General features: G+C 38.3%; 1 protein-coding gene across 1 annotated transcript; it reads right to left on the bottom strand.

Annotated features, from left to right (window-relative positions):
- Window positions 1–23,486, bottom strand: LGSN (lengsin, lens protein with glutamine synthetase domain). The gene is made up of 4 exons (XM_009885382.1): window positions 23,457–23,486; window positions 16,183–17,170; window positions 3,453–3,631; window positions 1–1,200 (listed from the first exon to the last, which is right to left on the bottom strand). The coding sequence occupies exons 1-4, from the start codon at window positions 23,484–23,486 to the stop codon at window positions 1–3; spliced, it is 2,397 nt and encodes a 798-aa protein (XP_009883684.1).
- Window positions 23,487–24,525: the final 1,039 nt, after the last annotated feature.

The raw sequence follows: 24,525 nt of genomic DNA, 5'->3' as shown, positions 1-24,525 counted from the left end.
CTAAATAAAGTACCCCAGGCATTTATTCCTTTCACTATCCATTTCTTCAGTTTCTAACTCATAATGTTTCATGGCAACAAAGTATCGGATAAAAGTTTCACCTAATGCTTCCTTAATGCACGAATCTTTCTCAAGTGCTACAAGAGCATCTTCTAGTTTCAGAGGGACTGACGAATGTTTCAGATCAGCAGTGTGATTTTCGTCTTGGAGCATATCATCATACCTAAGTCCTCTCTTTACTCCATCTAGACCTGCAGCAATAGTAGCAGCAAGCACCAAGTAGGGGTTTGCTGTAGCAGAACTTAATTTATTCTCTATGCGAGTGCCTTTTCCACTGTGACATTTGACATTAAAGGCGCAGCTGTTATCATTATATGCCCATTTTGCATTTACAGTCTCTTTTGATTCTTTACTGTATTTAGAATACGGCTTACGGCAGCTGGTGGTAGGAGCCATCAAGCAGCTGATAGCTGCTGTGTGCGCCAGGAGACCCGATAACCAATTTTTTCCAATATCTGAGAGCTCCTCAACTCCATAACCAGCAGAAAACAAATTCTTCTGACCATTCAAATCCCACAGACTATGTGTCAGGGCCCCTGAATTGTAGAATCCTGATTCTGAGAAAAAGCTAGCCACGTAGTTATACTTCTTAGCCACCTCTTTAATGCCTGTTCTAAAAGTAAAGGCACTGTCAGCAGCATCTATGCCAAACACTGGATGAAAAGTGATCTCCATTTGCCCAGGCCCACTGGAAGAAGAAAAGCTTTCAATGTTGGCACCAGCATAATACATTCCTTCAATGAGCTCCTGAATGAAAGTCTGGTCATGGTTATTTAGTATCGTGGCTGCGGGAAAGGATATTGTCTTTGAATTTACAATCTCAGTAATGCCATAAATACAAAATTCATAAGTGAAGGCAGACTGCAGAGAAAAGCCATTGTCCTGAAGCTGGCTCAGCTGTTTCTTGGCAATGTGCCTTGGTGAGGTCATTAGCGGGTTGCCCAGCACGGTGAAGGAATCACATATCACTCTCGCAGTCTGCTCAGTCCAGGGCAGAATTCGAAACGTTGATAAATCGGGGTTCAGGATTATGTCACAATTAAAATTGGTTGCATTTATGTAATCTAATTCATTATCTCTAGGATTCAGGGTCAGCTCAAGATAACTTCTGGGCATGGAAACACCATGAATTGCTTTTTCCTAAACACAGAGCAGAATGACAGATTACCAAACGAGAAAAGAACTCAACAGTATTTTTATGTATGTAAAATATATAAAACTCACATTGTCAGAAAGAACAATAGTATTTTTCCTAAAAGAACACTAAAATGCAGTGATAGCTAAAGTGGAAGGCAACAGCCAGTTACTGTGTCATTATGAAGCAGAACAAACTTCTACAAGGTTGGTATGAAAACCCTGGTATCACATATCCCAATTAACATTTTTTATATTTCCATAAAGAACTAAAAAAATGTTCAACACCTATTTTCCATGGCCTTTATACAACCATAGGCATCACCAGTTAGGTGGAAATTTTTCAAGTCAAACATCTATCTATAGTTACTCTATTAGGTTTCCATATCCTCCGAGCCTTTCTTTTATGTAGATCCAAATGACCACACAAGACTCATCGCAATACACGTTCAAGCTGTAACTTCTCTTCAAATACCGTAACATGTACCTCACCGTATTTCAGAGTTTTCAAAGTTCAACTGAAAATACTCAGTTTCTGGACTTAATAAGTTTGGGGGGAAAAAAATGAAGGGAAACACTTTCAAGTGAGAAATTATTCTAATGATTCAGTACTCCCCTTCGAGGTAGCAAACAAGATAAACTCATAATTATACTTTCTTCTCCATTTGAACAGAGAGCTTCAGCTTACGCAAATGCAATGTAGGTAGGACCCCAGGGAAGGATCATCTGCCTTCAAAGAAGCATCTTTACAACTTACCTTACATTCAAGCCTTTAGCTGATGAAAACTGCAATTATGCCACGTTCTATTAAATGAAATTTGGCTCACTTTTATGTCTTACCTTTATTCTTCTAAGGGAAAGGATTACCATCTGAGTGAGCAGAGGAGACAGAACAAACCTAAAAAGGGGCAGGCTCAGAGCTGAAAAAACAAAACTTTGTCTATCCAGATAGAAAATTGTTGAAATACTTCAAACCACATACGGTGGCTTCTCCTGAAATAAATAAATAAATAAAGTCTCCCTTCTCTTAAGTGGGCAGCAGTCCAGTGGTAGCAATTCTCCCTACACAACATCAATAACCAAAGCTGCACGGGATGGTGAATACTGCTTCAAGATGTCTAAGCTGCCAATTCAACAGTGAAAATGTGTTGAAGGTAATTACCCTGTAGGACTACCTCTCCCTCCTCCAGCCCCCTACCCAAAAAGACAGGGGAAAAAAAGGAAATTACTCTCACTCACTCTGTGTGTATACATGTGCGGGTATGCACGTACACATTTTTCCTGTGTCCAGAAATTCAGACTGCCATGCAAAGCTGCAATTTGTTCAGATGGTAAATAAGGTAAACACAAAAGCCGACTTTGAACAAGCTGAACTAGACATCTATGGTTTGACACCACATGTGAAAGAGAAGTTGCAATTAACCTACCACCCTCACAAGAACTAAAACGACTGAAAGTTTATTTTGATAAAATCCAAACAACATCGGAGAGAGAGAATCATATCTAGATGAAACATTTGCAGTTTAGTAATATCTAAAACGGAAATAATGAAAACATGGCTTAGGCTTCAGAAGGAACTTGAAAGAGAAGTTCTCTACATCTTTTCATGTTCATTTCTTTTTTTGTGATCACTCAGTAAAACTTAAAATATTCATAGTGATATGTGAGTGAAAGTATAATGTAGTTACGCGCATGAAGTATCACAGAAGCAATATACAGAAAAGGCTGATCGCTCAAAGATACACACAGAGAGGATTGTTTCCTGATTTGGTTCTTATTTCCTGAATCATCAATATGGCTAATAGTGCTATTAAATCATCACAGAATCCAGTGATATGTCCTTATGTGATTGGTGACTATAAAATTTCTCATAGCTAAAATTATTTTCATTTAGTCATTTTCTTTCATTCAGTGTTTACTCCTTTCTTTTTGCAATTTACTGACGTTCAGTAAAATAAAATCTTTATAATCCATTGAACCTGAAAAGATAATTCTGAGGAAAGATATTATTAGAAGTTCAAAGAACTGAAATTGCTAGCCTTATTTAATTAGATTACTATTTGGGGGAACAGAGGAATGGATGATTGCAGTGATGAAAAAAAGTCCAGATCCTTTGGGAACATTAACAAGGGGAGGGAACAGATCATTTTTTTCCAAGTTTGAGTTTCTGCCTGCACTATGAAAAAAAAAAAAAAGTATAAATTAAGGACAGGGCCATGAAAACACATAAAGGTACAGCTAGAAACCAAAAAACTTACGTGAAAAAAGCGAGAAGGAATATTCTTTGATCTTGACACACCATGGAGATCTATTGATTCAAATCTGACAAACTGTACGTTGTCCCTGGCCATCTGCTGCTTAATAAATTCAATATGAGAGAACAGGTGAAGGAGAGTTGGACTTTCAAGGCCGTTTACATCAGGCTCTCTGCTGGACGCTATAAGTGAAGAGGAATGTTCATGTCAAACAAAATAACAAATGCTGGAATACAGGCTGTTCTCCTAAAAAGAGCAATAGTGGGAAATGGCAACATGGAGTGTAAAAACAAAACCAAGAAAAATATACCGATCACAAAACATTTTCGTAAATAAACACCCTTTTTCCCTGCAGACTTGTATAAAATCCCTTATTTTGGAGGGAATGGTCTGCAACTTAAACGTTTTTTCATGTTAGTAAGATAACACAGGGGAATCCCCTGGTAAAGCCAGGAGTTTCTGAGGGATACCTCAGCTGTGTGTTTTTAGGAACACAAATAGCAGCTGGATGCCTACTTCCCACTGAAAGCTGATAGAATTCAGATGCTATGTTTCTTCAATGCCTTTGAAAAGTGCATGGACAAAGAGGGCACTTGTCTTCTACCAAACCTTTCTCAAGACCTCCTGAGGAGGACTGCAATCTTCTCCACCACAAGCAGCAGACTTCTTTTAAAACAAGTTTATGCATTTATGCATTTGTCATCGTGGAGTTGTCTTTTTAACTGTATTACAGCAGCTGTAGAACTGTGTAAGTTTCTTGATGTGAAAACAGTAATACCTGAGCATAACTTCTGTAATGGAGCAGAGAACTGAGCACAGTAACTTCCTTTCACACGCCTCGATCTCTCAGCCTGCTTTTCTTCTGAGTATTATCCTGGTTTCAGCTGGGATAGAGTTAATTTTCCTCCTAGTAGCTGCTGTGTTTTGGATTAGTATGAGAATAATGTTGATTACACATATTGTTTTATTTGTTGGTAGGTAATGTTTATATCAAGTCAAGGACTTTTTCAGCTTCACATAGAAGCTGAGAGGGAACATAGACAGGGCAAGCTGGCCGAAGGGATGTTCCGTACCATCGATGTCATGCTCAGTATATAAATGGAGGTTGGCCAGGGGGGCAGGAGTCTGCAATCACTGAATCACTGCTCAGGACAGGCTGGTGAGAGCAATTGTATTGCATTGCTTATTTTGTATATTCTTTTAGCATTGTTGTTGTTATTATTATTATTTCTTCTCTTCTGTTACTCTTCTATTAAACTGTCTTTATCTCAACCCACAAGAGTTTTTTTTGGTTTTTTTCTCCCTCTTCTCCCTACCCTACAGGGGGGCAGGAAGTGAGCGGACAGCTGCCGGGGCCTAGTTACCAGCTGGTGTTAAACCATGACAAGTATCTATGTATTGCTATTATTGAAGTTAAACTACATAAGGTATTAATTTCCATTCAGTACAATAAACTAGACCAAGGGTAAAATTTGATATTAAGATATGAAAAAAATGTGAATAAAATATTTATTTCTACATTTCTGGGAGGAAAGTCCTCTATTCTTCCTGAGGATATGATCAGATGAACTTTTGCAGATCTTTCAGGTCCACAGTGGGACATCACCAACAGCAACCATTCACTACCACCCTTCAAGTCAAAAGCTTCATGCTGAGGCACTAAGAAGGTTGGTGGGAGCACTCCCAATCTCTCCAGTACCAAACTACCCAAACTAGAGTAGATCTCTGTTAGCAGTAGCCATCAGGCACAAACACATCTTTCTGACCTCTCCTTTGGGGTAAGTAGGACTGCCAGCTGTGAGGCTGTAAGGAGGCTCTCCCTCCCAGGCTGTCTCCCAGCCCAAGGCTGTCTGTTCTCTGAGAAGGCAGCAAACTCACCCACGGTCATAGACTTCTCAGAGCCTTTGAATACCACTGGAGCACCCTCCAGCTTCAGATGGCAAGGAGGTGACAAGGATACTTTAGGTCAGTAAAGAAGAAGTTAAGAAATAACAGTGCTCCCTGAAGAATGACGAGTGAAAGCATAAGACAAAATTTTATGTAAATATAAATGTGTATAGGAAAACAGTAAAAATGGAAAAGGTGGAAGCAAGAAAAAAAAAAAAATTTGTCACATCCACTTCTCGTGATGTCTTTCCCTTTGGTCTGCTTCAGCTGTAAACTGCTTATGAAAATAACATTTTTCCTCTGCCTTCTATAAACACTGGGGAACTATGTCTTTTAAAAGATGTACACCAAATAAGGAAGCCCTGTTTAAATATTTTGTGTAGCAGAGAGGATACGTAAACTGGCCTTGTCCTGCACGTGCCCTCCAATACTTATTTGAATACCACTTTAGTCATCCTGTAATGTTGTTTTACAAGATAAATGTTTACTGACATTTAGCAGATTTGACCTCTTATGAACCTGACCATCAATTAGAAGTTTATTAACAGCTAATAAATTGTCGTTATTTATTACATTAATAGAACCAAAAAGGTTCTGAAAATCTTCCTACAGATCACAGCCAGTAGGGTTTTCCTCAGCTACAGGGACAGAAGCCTGAGGTTTTTGCCCTTGAAAAAGCAGTGCTCAACCCCTTATTCTACACATTTAATTTCCTGTGCAAAGATAGTAGACGTTTCCTGTCAACCACCTGTCACACAGAAATTTCTCTGTCTCCATATTATTCAAAGCAAAGTTTGACTGGCAACCCTTCACATCAGAATATTCTCATCTTTTGATGTAAACTTTTCAAGCATTTTTTATAATGTCCTGAAATGTTGCCTGTTAAATTTGCATTTATGGAACAAACAGTTTTCCGGTAAAAACATAATTCATGAAAAAAAATAACCTTTACTCTGACCCAAGTAATTCTTTAAATCAGTGTTCCAAAGAGATATAAATTACATAAAATCTATATCTGTGAAAAACATGAAATGTGATATGCATTCATATTAATGATGTAGGAATTCATTTAAAAAGTAAAGCTACAAATATACTTAATTTAAACATCTACCAATGGTAGGTAATTTTCCAAATTTTATATATATCTGTTGTCTTCAAGCTACAGTTATTCAAATAAATGCATCAATACATAATTAGATCATATGAAATAATATAAATTAACAGAAAATTCCTATAAAGCAATGTTTTTAAAGAACATTAATCGAGAAAAAAATTATTAAACTAAGAAGCAAGAACTTGTGTTCTCCAGTTGGACTTGTTATGATTAATGATAGATCTTTTTAAATGATGAGACTAAAATTTATACATTGGTCTAGTATTAGTCTAAAATTAAGCTATATACCAGTCTAGACAGCCCGCTAGTCAAAAGACAGATACTTATTTGTTTACAATAGCCTCTATCCAAAACCTGTTAGAATCAATAGAAACACTCCTGCATCTTTCATATACTTTTTAGAGGCAGTTCATCTTTTATGTCATTTGCAGATTATCCTTCCCATTGAAATAATACGTTTCTGTAAATTGTATGATAGATAAAAAACATCATCATAACTTAATATCTCTGACTGATTTTGGAACTATGAAAGAGTATTTGTTTCTTAAATAATATTTAGTGAGTAACTACTGACAATACTTACTTTTCTCCAGCACAGCTCCCAAAATGTATTTTCTTGGTAACCACTAAATAAATCACTAGCAAACTGAGTCCATGAAGCCAATGATGACTAAAGTTTGGAAAGGTATAGTAGGGAACTGACTATTCTTGTCTTTTCCCAGTTCATACAGTCATTATCCAGAGCAGTAGTTATTGGAGATAAGGTAGCTAATAAATATTAGACAGGTCTAGCTGATTTAGATACACAGTCTAAAAGTCTTACATTCTTATGATGGAGGATTGTGTTCATGAGTATAACCATTTCCCTAGCTCTCTGGGCCTCTAGAAATAATGACGTCTTTATTTTCATTTCAGAAAATCTACTTATGGAATCATGTATGTGAATTTCACAAGATGCTCAGATTTTGGTTCAGATTTTCATATTAAAAATGAAATATAAATCCAGACCAACCAGCTTTCTTAAATCAGAATGGAACATACAGATCTTTAGATAACTATAGCAAATCAGCAGTACACAGAAAAGCACTTAATGTTTGTTTTTCTATGGTTCTATCTGTATTTCCCGTTTAAGTTGCCACTGAGAAATAATTAGTATTAGTCATGTTTCTTTTGTAATGATTACAAAATATCTAAAAATATAAACAAGTTATTTTCACATATTTAAAAAAGATTAATAACACAAACCTAAAAATATCACCAAAAATATCTACAAACTATATTATTATTATTTCTAGCAGAAAAGTGGTGCTCTTCTTAGATTATTAATATTGAAATCGCTCAGATTGCCGAGGGCAGCTGACATCAGGCTAGGGCAAGCAGTTAACATCAGCTTTATTTTCTCAGCAACAGAAAAGTGCCGTGACAGAAGAAAGTGCACACATCTCAGATCAATCTGTCATTATCTGCTTGTTCAAAGAAACCCTTTCACATGGTCCCTTATTAAATCACACTGCATCTAAAGCAAACAATTTCTCAGCTCTATAAGAGCTGACTGTGTCAAACTGATGAAATGAAAAGAACACGCTATATGTTGCCAGGGGACTTGACAATGACAGAAACAGGCTGACCTAACAAATGTAGTGATATTGGAAACTCTTCACTGAGAAACATGACCACCTAGGTAATGTAAGGCAATAACGACAGACACCAGCAGCAGACTCCAGATACAAATCATGCACTGAAGAAGGAGACATGTTTCCATCAGTCTTCCTCCAGTTTCTTCCTCCCACTCTGTCTCCAGTTGTGCCAGATGTGCTTCCTCCTGAAACGACACTGAGGCAGCCACATGGCTGCTTCGCACCCTCCTCCTGCCCCATGAGACACGGTCTGGTCAGGCTTGCGTCCCATGCAGCGTCAGAGTGCACATCTCTGTGCTTTGTGGCACATCGTGGCCCCTGTTACTGTCTCAGATTGGTAGAGAAATAAAAAGCCTTGCAGGCATAGGGATTGCTATGCCAGTCAAGGCAGCGTTTCGTCACAGTCGAGCTGTCTTTGGCACTGGCTATTAACAGGAAAGGCGAGGTGTTCTTTGCAAAATGTCTAAAGAGAATGGATTTTGCAGTTCCTCACTAAAAAGGTGGTCTTGTGGTTAGGAGTAGAAAGGTCAATATTCAAATTTGTCTTAATTCCTTCTTCATCCTTAGAAATCTAACACTGCATGCTTTGAAGTTCTACGTGAATATTGACCCCCTTTATAAAAACAGATACCTTGTGCTGCTGTTATCCACTGGCAATAAATCCCACAGGGTAATCTCACACCTACACTCTTCTAAACCCGATGGAAATTCCCATTAGTACTAATTTAAATACGTTTGCTCTTCCTTACAGGACTCCGTTTTGTGTGTCTAAGAACGGGCTTTCTACTTGGTTTGTACAGAGTACTACTTATTGTTCTCATGTTTGTCTTCAAACATTAACAACCTCTATTTCTCAAATCTCAGATGACAGCTTTTCCTACACTAGACATCATTCTTATTGCTAGTATTTAAAGCCTCTCTTCTACTCCCATCTGGTTTTTAACATGGTAAATAGAAGTGAGTACTGGGTTACATTCAAAGAGTACTATTGATGTGAATAGTGATCAGAAGCATTTTCAGTGGAAAACATTATATAGTTTACATTTCTTTTTCATACAAAAGGTTTCACCAAAAATGTTTACTTATACATCAGTAAAGTATTTGATTTCTGCAGTCAAGTACGTAAAAAAGTGTTTCCTACATTTTATTTTTGCTGCCCTACAAGACCTCTGACAGGAATAAATATGTAAGTATACCAGAAACTTATGAAAGTATGGGAGACAATAAAAATATTTCCCTGATATGTTTGATATTGATACTTCCAATGTTTTTTCCATCCATTTCTTTGTCTCATGATATTCTGCTTTCTTTTTTAATCTTTACCGTGAAGCAGACTTTTGTACTGATATATCCATGGAGAAGGTCATCTCTTTTTGGAATTTTATAGATAATTTAGAGACCAATGAACAGTTTCAATCATCCATGAATTGTCCTTTCCAAACTGTACGACAACAACATGACACAGCTTCTCAGAGGAGCTACATCATCAAGAATTGAATACAAAATAAGATTTTATTTCTCAATAGATGAAAGATAAAATAAATTACTATTTTTTTCTACCTTCCAGTGTGTTTTATAAAAATGGCTCTTCTGTATTGAATGAGAAAATTATCAGTTTTATAGAAAAGTTAGAAAAGATTCCACGCAGGCAAGAGGCTTTGAAAACAAAATATGCAGTTGTCTGAAAAAAAAAAAATTAAGGTGTGTAATACTCACTGGAATTACCTATCTAATAATACCAAATATAATGAATCTAGAGTGCTATGTCTTTCTTCAAATTCAAGCAGAAAATTTGGATTTGAGGAAGGAATCACTGAGCAAAGTTGCATGAACTGAAGGATGCAGTATTGCAAAGTAGGTAGCCCTTTCTGGTCGAAAAATGTTTGACCTAATTAAAAAAAAAATCAAGTGAGAATGAATGAGAGCGTGACACTAAAAGTGGAGCAAGTTTATTTTGGGGAAGAGAAGATTTTGCATGGTGTTGAAGGTAAGAACTAAACTCTTGAATATGTTGTAGAAGGAGAGGCAGCTGGCAGAGACATCAAGCAGAGAGTGCATTCCACTTACATTAGGTGTAAACTAATTGTTTTGGCAACCTTTCACTATTACTAGAAAGAAAGTAGGCATCTCCAATGGGTGGGAAGGATTACTGTTTGAATACACCTCTTTCTCTCAAAGAGTCACAGGAGAGTTAGCTTGCTCCAGGCACAGAGGCAGATAAGTTGGATCTCATGCACAAGGGGACACAATAGATCAGAAAGATAGGATGGAAGTATTGTCTGAGCATTTTTGTTTCTTACAGATTGAGGGGGAAAATGGAAAATCATAGAGCCACAGAGCAGGAAGAGATTTCAGCTATTGGTATGGAAGATAGAAGACTTAACAGTTTTGATTTGCTTTAACAAAAAATAGCTGCTCTTAGAGCTTGTCAGGTAAAAAAAACCACAGCAAGTTATATATAGCTCAGTTCAGAGGCAAAAAGGAAAGAAACAGGCAGAAAATATGATGGTTTGTTCAACAGAAAATAAGGGCAATCGAGAAAGTTTAGAAAGCAGCTGAACTTCAGCCCTGCTACGTTCAAGTTGAGTTCAAAAAGTAGAAAAAGAACTATTAGAAAAATTGTATTGAACTGCAGATAGGGCATGAGGAAGGAACAGCACGGCTTTGGTTTTTCACTTCAAGAGAGATGCAAGAACAGCACAGATTATGTAAAATACAAAGCAGAGAAGAGTAGCAAGTAAAAAACACAGAATCACAGAATGGTTAGGGTTGGAAGGGACCTCTGGAGATCATCTAGTCCAACCCCCCTGACAGAGCAGGGTCACCTACAGCAGGTTGCACAGGACAGCATCCAGGCGGATTTTGAATGTCTCCAGAGTGGGAGACTCCACCACCTCTCTGGGCAGCCTGTTCCAGTGCTCCACTACCCTCAAAGGAAAGAAGTTCTTTCTCATGTTAAGATGGAAGTCCTTACAGTCCTAAGTAATCCCCAAAGTAAGATATGGTTATTTTGCAGGAGACAGTGAATATGAAATGCCTGGAGCAGGAACTTATGTACCTCTCCTGTGTCCACTTATACCTCCTGATTGTCCACTTACAGCTCCTGAAGAGTCTCCGTTTCTATTTCCCCGCCACTGACTAGCCTTACTGAGCAGGCTCAGCGGAGACAGACGTGCCTTTTCCAGGTGAGCACAGAGGATCATGAAACCACAAGGGGAGTTCAAATTTTGTTAAAAGTGTGTGGGCAAAATTTTCGTTTCAATGGAGCAAAAAGCCTAGGCTATTTGTTTTGTTAAAGTCTTCTTTTCATACTTGTGTCCCTAAACACTAGGTATCGTCCCTTGTAACTGTCTTATTACCAAAAATAAGAGCTTTAAATAAGTTAAGAATGACAACATGAGGTTATTCATTGGAATAGAAAAGGGAGTTGCTTGTAAGACTGATGAACTCCACTGTTAAGTATGAAATATAGCCTGTTAGTAGCTGCTTGATATGCTTTTCTTTAACACAACAATTTAACAAAGGAACTTAGTGTTTGGGGTCAGCACCCACACAACATTTCATGTGATTCTCAGAGCATTCAAACCTTCTTTTTCTGTGCATTTGAAATGTCAACAGTCACTAGGTAGCTACTGATGCCTGCAGCTATAGTTAAGATGTATTTTCTTTCTTCAGAAATTTCCTTCTCCTTCCTACAGTTCCTGATTCCGTGCTGGTTATATTTACATGGCCTCACTTGAAGTATACTCAAGAAGATGAGCCCTGTTGAGACAACCTGCTCCTGGAGCTCCTCAGGTTTCTTGGGGCCTGGCTCTGCAGTCTGCACTCAAAAAAAGATTTTTACAAACTATTGTCCCCAGCAACAGGCCATAATGTACAAAGGGAATTCAAAGCCTCAGGTGACAGCCTGGTTCCAGTGTGTTGCCCACCTACAGCTGCCTGGAGTGCTATTGTCTCATAAGGTCCAGAAGTGAGATTTCTCCTGAGCCTATGTGGTGGCACCAGGCTCCGCGGGTCCCTCTGACCATATGTAGTGTGGGGTGGCTGCTGAAGCCACCTGGAGTCCCTGACTCTGGCAGCCGCCTGTGACAAAGAGAACCCCAACAGTGTGGTATATCATTGAGAACGTCACATTGCTCAAAGAAAGTTATTTTCTTTAGTCACCTCTCTGGCTACCGTTGTATAAATACTCTAATTTAGTAGCGTACAGAGCAACGTGTGGTAAGACCTGAGTTCAATATACACATGGTATATATACCATACATATAGCACATGCATGCATTCGTATGTGTGTGTATGTACATACTATGAAGTGTTATATCATGCTATATACATGAAATTTCATCTGAATTTTTACTGTTTGGAAGCCTCTCTCTTGGTCTTCCCAGAACGCAGGCCCAGAACAGTTTAAGAAGCATCTGATTATTAATGACTACATACCAATTTGCAGAAGTGCACATCATTATCATTTGTAGATACTTAACGCAAATAAAATTCATAAATTCATGTTAATGCAGTCAGTATATTTGCCTAATTAGCTACATCACAGAATCACAGAATGTTAGGGGTTGGAATCACAGAATCACAGAATGATAGTGGTTGGAAAGGACCTCTGGAGATCATCTAGTCCAACCCCCTGCCAGAGCAGGGTCACCTACAACAGGTTGCACAGGACGGCATCCAGGCAGATTTTGAATGCCTCTGGAGTCAGAGACTCAATAACCTCTCTGGGTAGCCTGTTCCAGTGCTCTGCCACCCTTAAAGTAACAAAGTTCTTCCTCATGTTTAGATGGAACTTCCTATATTCAAGTTTGTGCCTGTTACCTCTTGTCCTATCACTGGGCACCACTGAAAAAAGACTGTTCCAATCCACCTGGCAACTTCCCTTTAAGTATTTATAAGCATTAATAAGATGCCCCCTCAGTCTTCTCTTCTCCAGACTAAAAAGACCCAACTCCTTCAACCTTTCCTCATAAGAAAGATCTTCCAGACCCCTAATCATCTTTGTAGCCCTTTGCTGTATCCTTTCCAGCAGCTCCCTGTCCTTTTTGAACCGGGGAGCCCAGAACCGGACACAGTGCTCCTGATGTGGCAGAGTAGTGGGGCAGGATCACCTCCCTCGACCTGCTGGCCACAGTCTTCTTGATGCACCCCAGGATGCCATTGGCCTTCTTGCCCACCAGGGCACATTGCTGCTTCATGGTCATCCTGTTGTCCCAGGACTCCCAGGTCCCTTTCCACAGAGCTGCTCTCCAGGAGGTCAGCCCCCAACCTGCACCGATACATATCTTAGTTTCTATATTTCCATGGTAACGAATTAGATTTAAAGAGCTTTAGCTTTAGCTTCAGCTCCAGTTTCACTGACTGCCCAAGAAATATTTTTCTTATTGACCAAAATATCTTGCATGTCTGCCTCTTTTCTATTATTTTTTCCCATGTTCAAGCACTTCTTTTACAAAAGACCTGACAAGCAATGGAGAAAATGCACATGCAGTAATATTTCCACAATTTCCAAACAGAATTTTGGAAAAAATATATACATTTGTTATGTTAGAGAGACGTTAACCATGTAACTAACGTGACTGTACTTCAATCCTCTGCATTACAGTGAATCACTAAACCTCAGCTACATGTCTTAGCCTTTCTACTGCTGACCTCTAGAGATTCTCCCTTAACCGTGTAGTTTTAGAACAAATAGGTATATTCCTGCTTTGGCCATGGCATCCAAAAACACATAGCACTCAACGTAGTGACTAAGTAAATACACTGGGCACTGTTTATGTAATAATCATGTATGTATGTATAATCATACAATTTCAATGCTCTCCACTTTGTATTCCATATTAAAGAAACAAAAAGAGGAAGAGAACAATTTACTTCTTTAATTGCATTTTTTAATTCAAATGTTTCAAAAAATTTTGGGTCAAGATTTGTGATTTGAGCAAGTTCAAATATTTGAAAACTTGCAAAATACAAGAGGTATTTCAGATCTACTCAGTTTCGAGATATGTTTAGATCTAGGACTTCTGCTCAGGTGCTTTGGTAACTAAAATATTTAAGATAATGTTTTAGTCATAAAAGTAAAATATTTAGGCTTTTATCTTATCAATTGTAATAAATTTTCACTGACAGCAATGAAATACTGTTTATGCAAAGGCTCCCTAATGACTACAGAATGTTATCTAAAACTTTCTCTTCAGTGAGTTACTGAATGTATTAAATGAAAATTAAATTTCAAGCATATGCATTTCTGATTAAGTAGAAAATTTCTGTGTGTTGCGTTTACTAGTGGAAACACACACTGAATCCTACAGTTTGTTTGGTCAAAGCCAAATGGAATCCAAACCTCATGAGATTCCAAAACTTTTGGTTTCGGATTTCTTTCTGATGAGACAAAAGTTTTCCCCCACCTCCCTTCACAGTTAGTTCTCATCTATAATTCTCTTACGGGCATTGTTATCGCCAGTGATACAGAGTAGGATTAACCCCAGGTAACTTTACGCATTTCAGAGTTAGGCAAATAATCTAAACTAATCATCATGGGACTTCTTTCCCAATGAGTGAAAGAGATGCCCACCTCCAGAAGTTAATTTCTTGTGAACCCCTAATACCTCTTTGAAGACAAAATGCCTGTCTTCTCTACTGACTAGGTAATAAACTTGGATTAGCCACTTCAATTTAAGTGGCTAAAATCAGGTTGAAATCTCCCTGTGAAATCTACAATTAATTTCATCCGTTCCTTCTACCTTGTAAATGGTGTTATGATAAAGAACAGTTATTCTTATATTTTAAAATGTATTTGCTGGGTTTGCAGACAATGAGAAAACAGTAGTAATCTAAATTTGACCATACATTTAGCTAGTCTTTCAGCAATGTGAAAAACAATGTAATCTGGAAAGGGAACAACATCAAGTGGAGGCTGAAAAATAATCCTCTAACCTCTTCATTCTAATAGATATGAATAGAGAGCAGTTTGAGCACAAAATATCTTTTCAGAGCTTTATATTTCTCACGCAGTGCCCTGAGTTAGCACCGATAATGTTCATGGATATCTTGTTCAGACTTGTTCAAACTGGGTAACGCAGTATGTCTACTGAGAAATCTGTTTTCAGAGTATGTACAGCAATATTTCTACCTATCTGAAAGGAGACTTTAAAAGAAGCAGGATAACTTAATATTGTTGTACAAATTTAATTGCTACCATTGTATTTTATTATGTAGTTAATGATGGACAAGGTGTTTTATCAATGAAGTGATAAGATTCATTTTCCTTGTATCAGTGAGAAAAGTCAGAGGGTAAGATATCTATCCTGAAAAGCTGATATGGTTTGAGCCTCATGCTCCTGGAAATTTATTAATCTGATATCTATTCAACTGGCAAATTGTTGTTTGTGTGCTTCCCCAAATAGACACAGAACAACAAACCACTCAAGCCCATTACATTATCATAGCTAATATTAGTTTTCAGTTTGCTGATATAGCTAGCCCAGAAAGTATAGCCTTTACAGTTTCAAAGAAATCACAGCCTATTAGTAGCAATTAATTGGCTCTATAAACACTTCCAAAATGGACTTATTGAACAGCATGAAAAGTGGAAGTCCTCTGCCTCATTTGTTTTTCTTCCCCTACAGTTTATATTAGAAGTTTTTGCATTTCAGTCCTCTCACAGGATGGATAATTGAAAATATCATCCCTACATGGGAGCAATTTCCTGTTCTGGAAATGTTAACAAAAAGGAAATTTTAAGAAGCCCAGATGCCATCAGAGCTTTGTGATGTCTATCAGACCTTTGGGAAATGTTGCCTAAGATTAGTTTAAATGAGGAAATGTTTCAGTTTTAGTGAAAAAGACATGATCACTTGTGTGTGGCAGTTTTTGGCAGGCAGCTGAGCTTCATAAATGCCTCTTAAAAAAAAAAAAAAAAAGCAGCATAGGTGTAGAGTACAACTTCTGATCCATCCCGATCACACAGAAACCGCAGGTTCAATTCTCTCATGCGCTAGCTCTGACCAAATTTTGCAGCTTAACAAAACCCCACAAAACAACAGTAGCATTTTCGTTAACAGGACAGCAGGTGATGTTTAAATATCCTTACCAGCGTGGCCTGTGGAGGAGTCAAACTGAATCTCAGGAGCCGTGTTTTCTGCATGCGTAGAAGCTGCTGGTAGTCTCAGAATAAGTTGATCCATGTCGCTTCCCGACGGTTGTTGCTGATCAGACCCAGCAGAGCTGAGGACCAGGAGAGGTTTCCTCTGCTGCTCCACTCCCTCCTTGTGGAAGCTGCGGTGCTTTTGATTCTCCTCTCCAAAATGGGGACTAAAAGTCTCAAAGGGTCGGCCCTGCTTGTCAGCTGCTTTCTCCCGGGGCTTCGAATTTTTCTGAGAAAAAGCGCCACCCGCCTTGCCTCTGTAATTGGGCCCATAATCAGGCAGAGGACCTTCACTCAGCAGGTTTTTCAACTCCTGTAAACTTCGTTTAGAAATGTCGGGTGCTCCGGTGAAGGGCTCTGCAGTGCTGCTTCCTTGTGTGGTTACAGTACTGCCCAGGGAGCACGTCTTTGTCACATGAAACTTGACAGCTTTTTCTTCCGTCCCACCCCGTTCTTGTTCTGCCTTCTCACTGCCCTCTCCCCTGCGTGCTGTCCCTGCGCACCCAGCTTTCCCTGAGCTCCTCGCAGGTTGCACGCCCACGGGCTGCTCCGTTTTAGCTGGTGTATCTATTTCCTCGTGCATTTTTCCTATTGTTCTTTTCCCAGTGTCAGCACTTTCCTGTTTTTTTTGTGTTTCTCCAGACATGGCTTCTTTCACGTCGCTGCCGGTATGGGAACTGTCACGACCCCCTCTGTCCCTTTCTACTGAAGGAAAGCTAGTCAGGTTTTGAAGAGACTGGTCTGGTGGTGGTTCTGAACAACTGGTGGTTCCTTGAAGGGGACAAGGATCTGGGATTTTTGAGTTGTGGAACAGCTCCATCTTCTCATTTTCTAAAGACGGAACGTACTTTGTAGGACCTTTGACTCCCTTTTTCTTTCTGAAACCACATATATTGTTGCCATCAACTTCATCATTGTCATTTTCAGATGTGTTCTGTAACCAGCAATAAAATATACAACCAAATAACATGCATGAATGAATACAAACATGGTAATGGAGTACTACCACCAGCTGCATTTACCTTGTAGCACTTCCATTACTCCTTGCTGATGAAGGTCTCTGTGGACACTTACTGACCCTCAAATTCTCCTATTTTGATTTTAAAAATTCTCACAGAATTCTTTTTTTTTATGTTTTAGAACAAAATTGGTGAAAAATATTTCATAATATAGTTTTTATGCAGATTTAGTAGATTAAAATATAAGACAATGTACAGTGTGACATCATTTGTCGAACACACGCCCTTTCAAAGCATTTTTATTTATAAAGGAAATGTATTGCCCTGAAACACAGAACACTAGCAATCCTTATAAGTGTGGGCACTGAAACCTGAAAATAAATTAATTTCAGGATTTGATTTGGCCAAATAACTGAACTTCTAAGGCAGTGGTCAAAAGGACAAACCCATATTTGGATGTGTAAACAGGAAAGAACCGGAAGATGATGTTTACCTTTATATATGGCATTGATATGATTTATAATGAAATGCTGGGAGCAGATTTTAAAACAGATGTGGAGATGCAAAAAAGGAGCTATGAAAATTAATCTGCTTGCATTATCCCAAAGACTGTCAAAAAGTGTCTGGATCATCATCCCTCCCAAGTATCCTGATTCTACCACAAATGTGATTAGTCTGATGGTGACAGGGAAAAGGACAGGAAATCAAAACCAGATACATTCAAATTAAAAAAAACAACAGAGATTTTAATATTGTGGATGATAAATTATTTCACAGACTATCAAGGTAGGGATTGAATTCTCTATTTCTCAATGTCTTAGACTCCATAATATAGTTTAACCAAACTATAAATCACTCCATAGCCAGTCACAAATTGTTATACTGCTTATGAGTACCTTCTCAAGCATGTATTTAAGACTCAGTAGCTTAATCAACAGTCCTTGGTTTCCTTAGGTTGGGTTGGAATTAATAGCTGTAAAAACACTGGGAAATCAAGAGATATCCTCTGAACAAGATCGTTCTTTACCTTTTCCACAAAGGAATAATCTGCACTCTCTCCAATTTCTGAATTCCCAGAAGGAGTAGGGATCTGCACAAAAGCAAAGTGGATGCCAGTCTGGATAAGGCAAAAGAGATTCTTGTTGGCAGACAAAAGCATGTAGAAGAAAATGCAGCAGCGTCTGATGTGCATATGGAGGGAAACAATTACATGGCCTCCATTAAGGTCATTAACACCTCCCTTTTCCTATATTATTCCTCCCTATTTTCCCTATTTTCTCATTATGCTATTTTCCATCATTATCTAGTCAAAGAAGGCTCATGACTTCCCTCCTAACACAGAACTCACAGAAATATTTCCTTCCTCTCTCCCCCTTGCTCTAAATTACTGCGCCATGCTGTTACTTACAGCTACATCGGGAGCTCGCCGGGGCATTGCTGTTAGCGTGGAAGGCAGCTGGCTGCCAGCTCTATAGGCAGGACAAGCCACTCTGTGCCTCTAACTCCCATGCACATATCAAGACAGTGATGTGCTTGTGATGCCCTCTTGCCATCAAACACAGTTACTGGCTCATTCAGAACAGAAATCCTTGCTTACCCCAGTTTTAGCATTCGTTTTTTAGTGAATCCATTTCTTCATCAAACGTCTTTGGTTTATTCCCATAATACACCCTATGGTGTACACCCCATAAAATAATTCTGGGTGTATTGCTGATACCTCTACACATTCACCCGAGCAGAATAGGCATAATTCCTACAGCTCTGCATCATTATGGAGTATAAGTGTGATGAAAGAACTTTCCTGAATAACTAAGCAGACAAAAACTACTTATAATGGAGAATTATAATGGAGAATTTTAACACCTCCATTAGTAGTACAAGAAAGTGAATGAAGCTGGGGGAGAAAGAGTAGGCATGGAGGAACCAGTGTCTGCCAAATGGAAAAACCCAAACAATTTTGAAATAAAAGAGATATCAAATTAAACTTCTGGATGTGTAAAATATTTTTTGAGAGAAAGTAGGGTACCAGCTATGGAATCTCTAGTCGTAAAAAGATTGTATTTTTTAAGGAATTTATGAAAAATATTTATGTAAATATCTTTTGTGGCAGAGATCGCAATCACTAAAATATCCTGATTTCCACTTTATGAAGTTTTTTGAATTCTTGTGTTTCCTCCGTATAACTTGAAACTGGTAATATAACCATAACAACACCTGCATTTCTCCTTTATAATATATTCCCATTCTTTGTGCTCAAAGATAACCATTGAAAATTTTAATGTTAGTCTGTTTTTGCCTGTTGTCCCTATCGTAGATCTCTGAAAAATGTTTAATAAAATGACTGAAGGAAAGAGGAATACATGTGTTTTTATAACACCTGTATATTCAAGTCAGACAAAGAGTAGTTCATGTATCAAAAGCAAAACATTAGAACACTGCCTGGTGACATAATTAGCCATTCTAAATGGTTTCATGAACACAAGATATCACCCCCGCATTATAAACCTTACCAAAACAAATCCCTTGTGAATAGAGATGAGCAAGATAAGATCGACCACTTGTAAAGCCGTTAATGAAAATATTCATTTGCAATAGAACTCTAATAACTAATGTGTCTACAGGAGTCCGCAAAGGGTTTATTTTCCATGAAGAAATGGAGACTATGGTACTGCATTTTGATCATAGACCTGAGATACTGTACCGATCGCTCTTAAACAAAAAAAAATGTGATCATTTTTACCTTCAAATAAACAAAACTCTTACATTTATACGATGAACAACTTATGTATCACTTAAGGTTCTGAGCACAAAGCACACTGTGACTTTTTGCAGGAATATAACTCCTCGTTTCTAAATAAACTCATAGACTTTCATTCAGAAATCATTCACAGTACTTTCTGCAGTGAACTAAACAGTGCTAGATTTGTTGCAAGATACAAATACAGCATCTCTTCATGTTAAAGACAGTCATATGCATGAATTATGACGCAGCCTTACTTGTCTAGTGGTTTATGTGGTGTCTACCACCAGAAAAGGCCTAATACCTGGGCACAGAGAGGAGAACACCCAGGAAACAGGACTTATGAATTATCTCTTTAACTTTTTATTTCTAGCAGGGTTTTTTTTCTGCAGAAGACAGCGATGACTAAGTAAAATAGCAGCTTGAAAGAGTTACAATGCAAGTGAGTTGGGTACAGATTGTGACTTAATTTCATGGAACCATGTGTCCTGCTGTGATGAAAGGAAAGCAAAATAGTCATGGCATCAATATGGCAAAAGTTCTGATTATTTTTTATTTCATTGCTGAATGTTTCTACACTTTCGTTGCTGTGTGGCAACAGTAACAAGAGATACTACAGCTACTTGAAGGCTCTTTTAGCCAACTTTTGTTTCAGTGTCATTCAATTTTTGTTAGCTTGTTTTCAAATATTTACTGGCACCCTAAGTCAGATGTCTTGAAAGTTTTGAAATTTGCTTCACTTTCTTAGCAAGTGAACACTTGGGTGGTGATTCAAATATTCACGCCAGAAGAATTAGGTCCAAAATATAAACAATGTGGGCCACGTTATGCAACAAATCTGAGATTTAGATTTTTCTTTCTAAAGATGCATCTGATATGAATTGTCATTGATAGGTATTGGTACTCCCCCAACTTCTGATTTCCATTAGGACTTCTTGCCCCATTGCTGCAACTCATGCTGGTACACCGATCCCCTCTGCACTGGGGGTTTGCGCCTGGTAAGGTTTCAGTAGAGGTGGACGAGCACCAGTCCTACAATAGGCAGGAAGAGTAGGGGTCGATCAGACTTTCCCATTATGGATAATCTCAGCTGGTACAATTAACAGCTTTTCTTGTCTTCACTAGATGCCCACTGTGTCGCTTTGGGTACACAAGAGTCTGGATATCTGTAACTCAACAGAGCGTAAGGGCTATATTTGTGCGTTACAGCAGCATACTAGGGCACCATGCAGGTAGGAAGAGGAGAGGACAGGATCAGCAAGCAAATATTTCAGCACCATGCAGATAAAATTGCTTGCTCTACTTAACCCAATTACATGCCACTTCTGGCATGCTATCTTCTACAGCTCATAGACATTTTATATCTTGTGGTAACGCTGAAAACATACATCTACAGCAACTTTTCTTAATCAGTTTGGGTTCACTTTTAGGCTTCATACAAACTCTGCAGTGGAACACTAACTATATAATGAAATACAGCAGTGCCAAAAGGCAGTTCATCTGTAAACCTGCCAATCCCCAAGATGAGAGCCTGTTCCATTCTGGTTGTTACCCTTCACAGCTCCCCAGGTTGTTACGGTCAAGTTTAGTTAATCTTTTTGTGTAATAACAAATTTCAAAAACCAGAAGTCAAGTCAACAGGAGATGCTGCTTTAGACCTTACACAACAGTACCCATAAAGCAAGTACACCCATGTTCAAGTCCTTTCCCTGCCCCTTCCCCTGACAGATGGAAAGCACTGCCCAGCTGCTCCACCAGTAACCAGGCGGCAAAGGAGCAGAGGACGGAGGAACAAATTATCTACTGCTGGGAATTAATGCAGCTTCACTGGAGTGACTGAAGCTACACAGATTTGTACCAGGAGGGAATCTGGCCATGGAGTCATACGGAAGACAACACAGACATTTCCAGGGAGCAGCTCCAGGCACAGACGGGGGTTTTGGCTCTTGCGCACAGTGTTAAAACAATGTGTGCTATGATAAACGGACACTGGTGGCTTGTAAGCAAGAGACATGAAGATCACAGCACATTGTCAAGATATTGCTGTGACTAATTTCTCCCTCAGTGACCTTGTTTGATGAAGTGGCTCTTTGAGAGTGATTTACTGCTACAAAACCCTCCTAGTGAAGGACCTGCAAGTGGCATAAATACTGGGTACATGTGATTGTTTTGCAGTTAGAGAAGCTGAAGCACAAATTTGCGATAGGTGAGAGGAAGACATGGTAATGTTAGGAGCAGAAGCAAAGTCTCCTTCCTTCTTTGAAACTTTTAAATATACTCAGGATTATTAACATCCTTCATGTGAAAATAAATGGAATGAGTTTAGCTCACAATATTGTGCCATTTATTTTCACATCTAACATCTGTCTTTATCTGCTACACCTGTCCAAAACCTTCATACTATATACAGAATTATCAGGTGAGCTCCTCAGGGTCATTGATTATCTTGCTGCCTTAAAGCAGCAGAGTTGTCTTTGTGGTAAGGTTATTTCCAAATACTTTCCTTTGTACTATGCCACCTGCACCATGTTAAATAAATAAAAAAAAAAAAGAAAAAAAAAGAAAAACTAAAGTAAGACAGAGTCTCAAAATGAAGAAGTTGATCCTGCTTCCACGGTGATTTGGGACCACAGAAGTACACTGGTGGTGTCATCTCTAGTTTGAAAATGAGATCCAAAAGCAGGATTCATTTAACAGTTGACTAATCCTCAGGAAGACATTTGTGAGGGAGTGAACTTAATGATCTACAAGACTTTTAGGTCTAATTTCTATGACTCATTTCATATACAAAGATGGTTTAGGAGGCAGTCAGTGACTCAGAACAGATGCATCTCTTGCATATAAAGTATCCATTTGTTGACCTTGATAAAAAAGTCTAGTAGCCTCAGGAAGTCTGCCTGCACTGTTACTTCCAAGCCACATTAAATCTTTCTCAATATTTTTAATGAAACACTTTAATTTCATGTTTTCACAATGATATCTTCTGGACACTACTCAAAATAACAGGTACTTTTTTCTTTTTTTAACTTATTGAAAGTAGATATTACAAATTCAGGACCAGAATCCATTTTAAAATGCACTCATATAGAAATAAGCTCCACTTAGGTCAGGAGCCTGACTTAAGAGTGTCACTTTCTAATCCGGGTCAGACTCTGGTCCACAAACTGTAGTATTTTCATTTACATTAATGAAGCCAAAGGCAATCTGTTTTCCCACAAACATTAATGGGATCAGACTTTAGACCTCTATTTCTATCACTTTTGATAAAGTTAAAACTTAAAGAAATAGGAAGTTAAAATGAGATATTCTTCCTAAAGCAAACATGGTTTTTTCAGCTTAAACAAGAAGCCTTTCTTTGCCTGCATTTGCTTCAGAATTAGACCATGCTCAACATACACGCATGAAAAGCCTTGCACATAATCCACAATGAAGTATTCACTTACTTGAAATCTTGAAGTGGATGCAAAAAGTATTTTATATCAGTGTATCTGCTCAAAAATCATTCACAGTCAGTCTCTTACCTGTTGAGTAAGATCTTCCTTTTTGTTCATGTCCACTTCATTCTAGTTCAGGTCACCATTAGAAATGGCCTAGTAAAAATCTAGTAGAAAGACATCCCGTATTTATAGGCACAGATACAATAAAGGTTAGTTAAAACAGAACTGCTGTAAAGTTCTTTTCCCAGAAGGCCACGCAGATGATGAACCCTAAAGAGCAAACCCAACGTATCATGGCCAAGAGCACCGCTTTCTGGAACAGCATTAGAGTAGTAAACTGACAAATGAACATTATTAGCTGCCTGCCTGCCTGGAAACAAAGGCAACGGAGTATAAAACTGTTTTGCTCAACTTTTCGCCTCACAAAAGGCTTTTGTCCTGTAACAAGCCATTTCTGTTCTGGAATAGAAGCTATTGTTAGGCTCCTTAGAGGTAAAACCTATATCAGGCACTATAACAACCGTATGCTATTGAGGCACATGGACAGGGAATTGAAAGGCACAACACACTGCAAGAACAACATGCAGTACTAGCCTGTTATTCTAGGTGTTTGCACATTGTTAATTAATATTGGTGGACATGGTTGTATTAGAATTAGGGGGAGGGGTCTTTTTTCCATTAAATCTCTACAAATATTTCAAAGATTAGATGGTTAAGTTTGTCTTTCTTATGCTTTTTCATTTATCAGGTTTAACACGAATTCAAAGGACTGTGTTTAACTGACATTTCATTCATTCAAGTTCCTTTGGCTGACATAACATTACAGAATGACCATATCATGTTTGGTTACAGCAGCCCTTCCTGACAACAAATCACTCAATGAATTCAAATAAGCATGATGTTAAGATTGGCATTTAACCCTGTAAAAATGCAGGTTTGACATTTTTTTATACTTTAAAAAAATTTTAAAAAATTGTTTTTTTAAATTACCCTATCAAAATAATGACTACGGGTTAGGAGCTACAGTTCAGAAAAGTCTAAGCCATCACCACTGAAATGCATAAGTACGGGTGCCCAAGTACCAAACTGTGAATCCAAAAAAACCTTCCTTGTCTTGGAGGCACTGGAAGGACAGAGGTCCTAACTTTATGAC

This window comes from Charadrius vociferus, unplaced genomic scaffold, assembly GCF_000708025.1.
Source record: "Charadrius vociferus isolate BGI_N301 unplaced genomic scaffold, ASM70802v2 scaffold155, whole genome shotgun sequence".
In the NCBI taxonomy this organism is placed as follows: domain Eukaryota; kingdom Metazoa; phylum Chordata; class Aves; order Charadriiformes; family Charadriidae; genus Charadrius; species Charadrius vociferus.
This window is presented reverse-complemented; position numbering and strand designations above follow the sequence as displayed.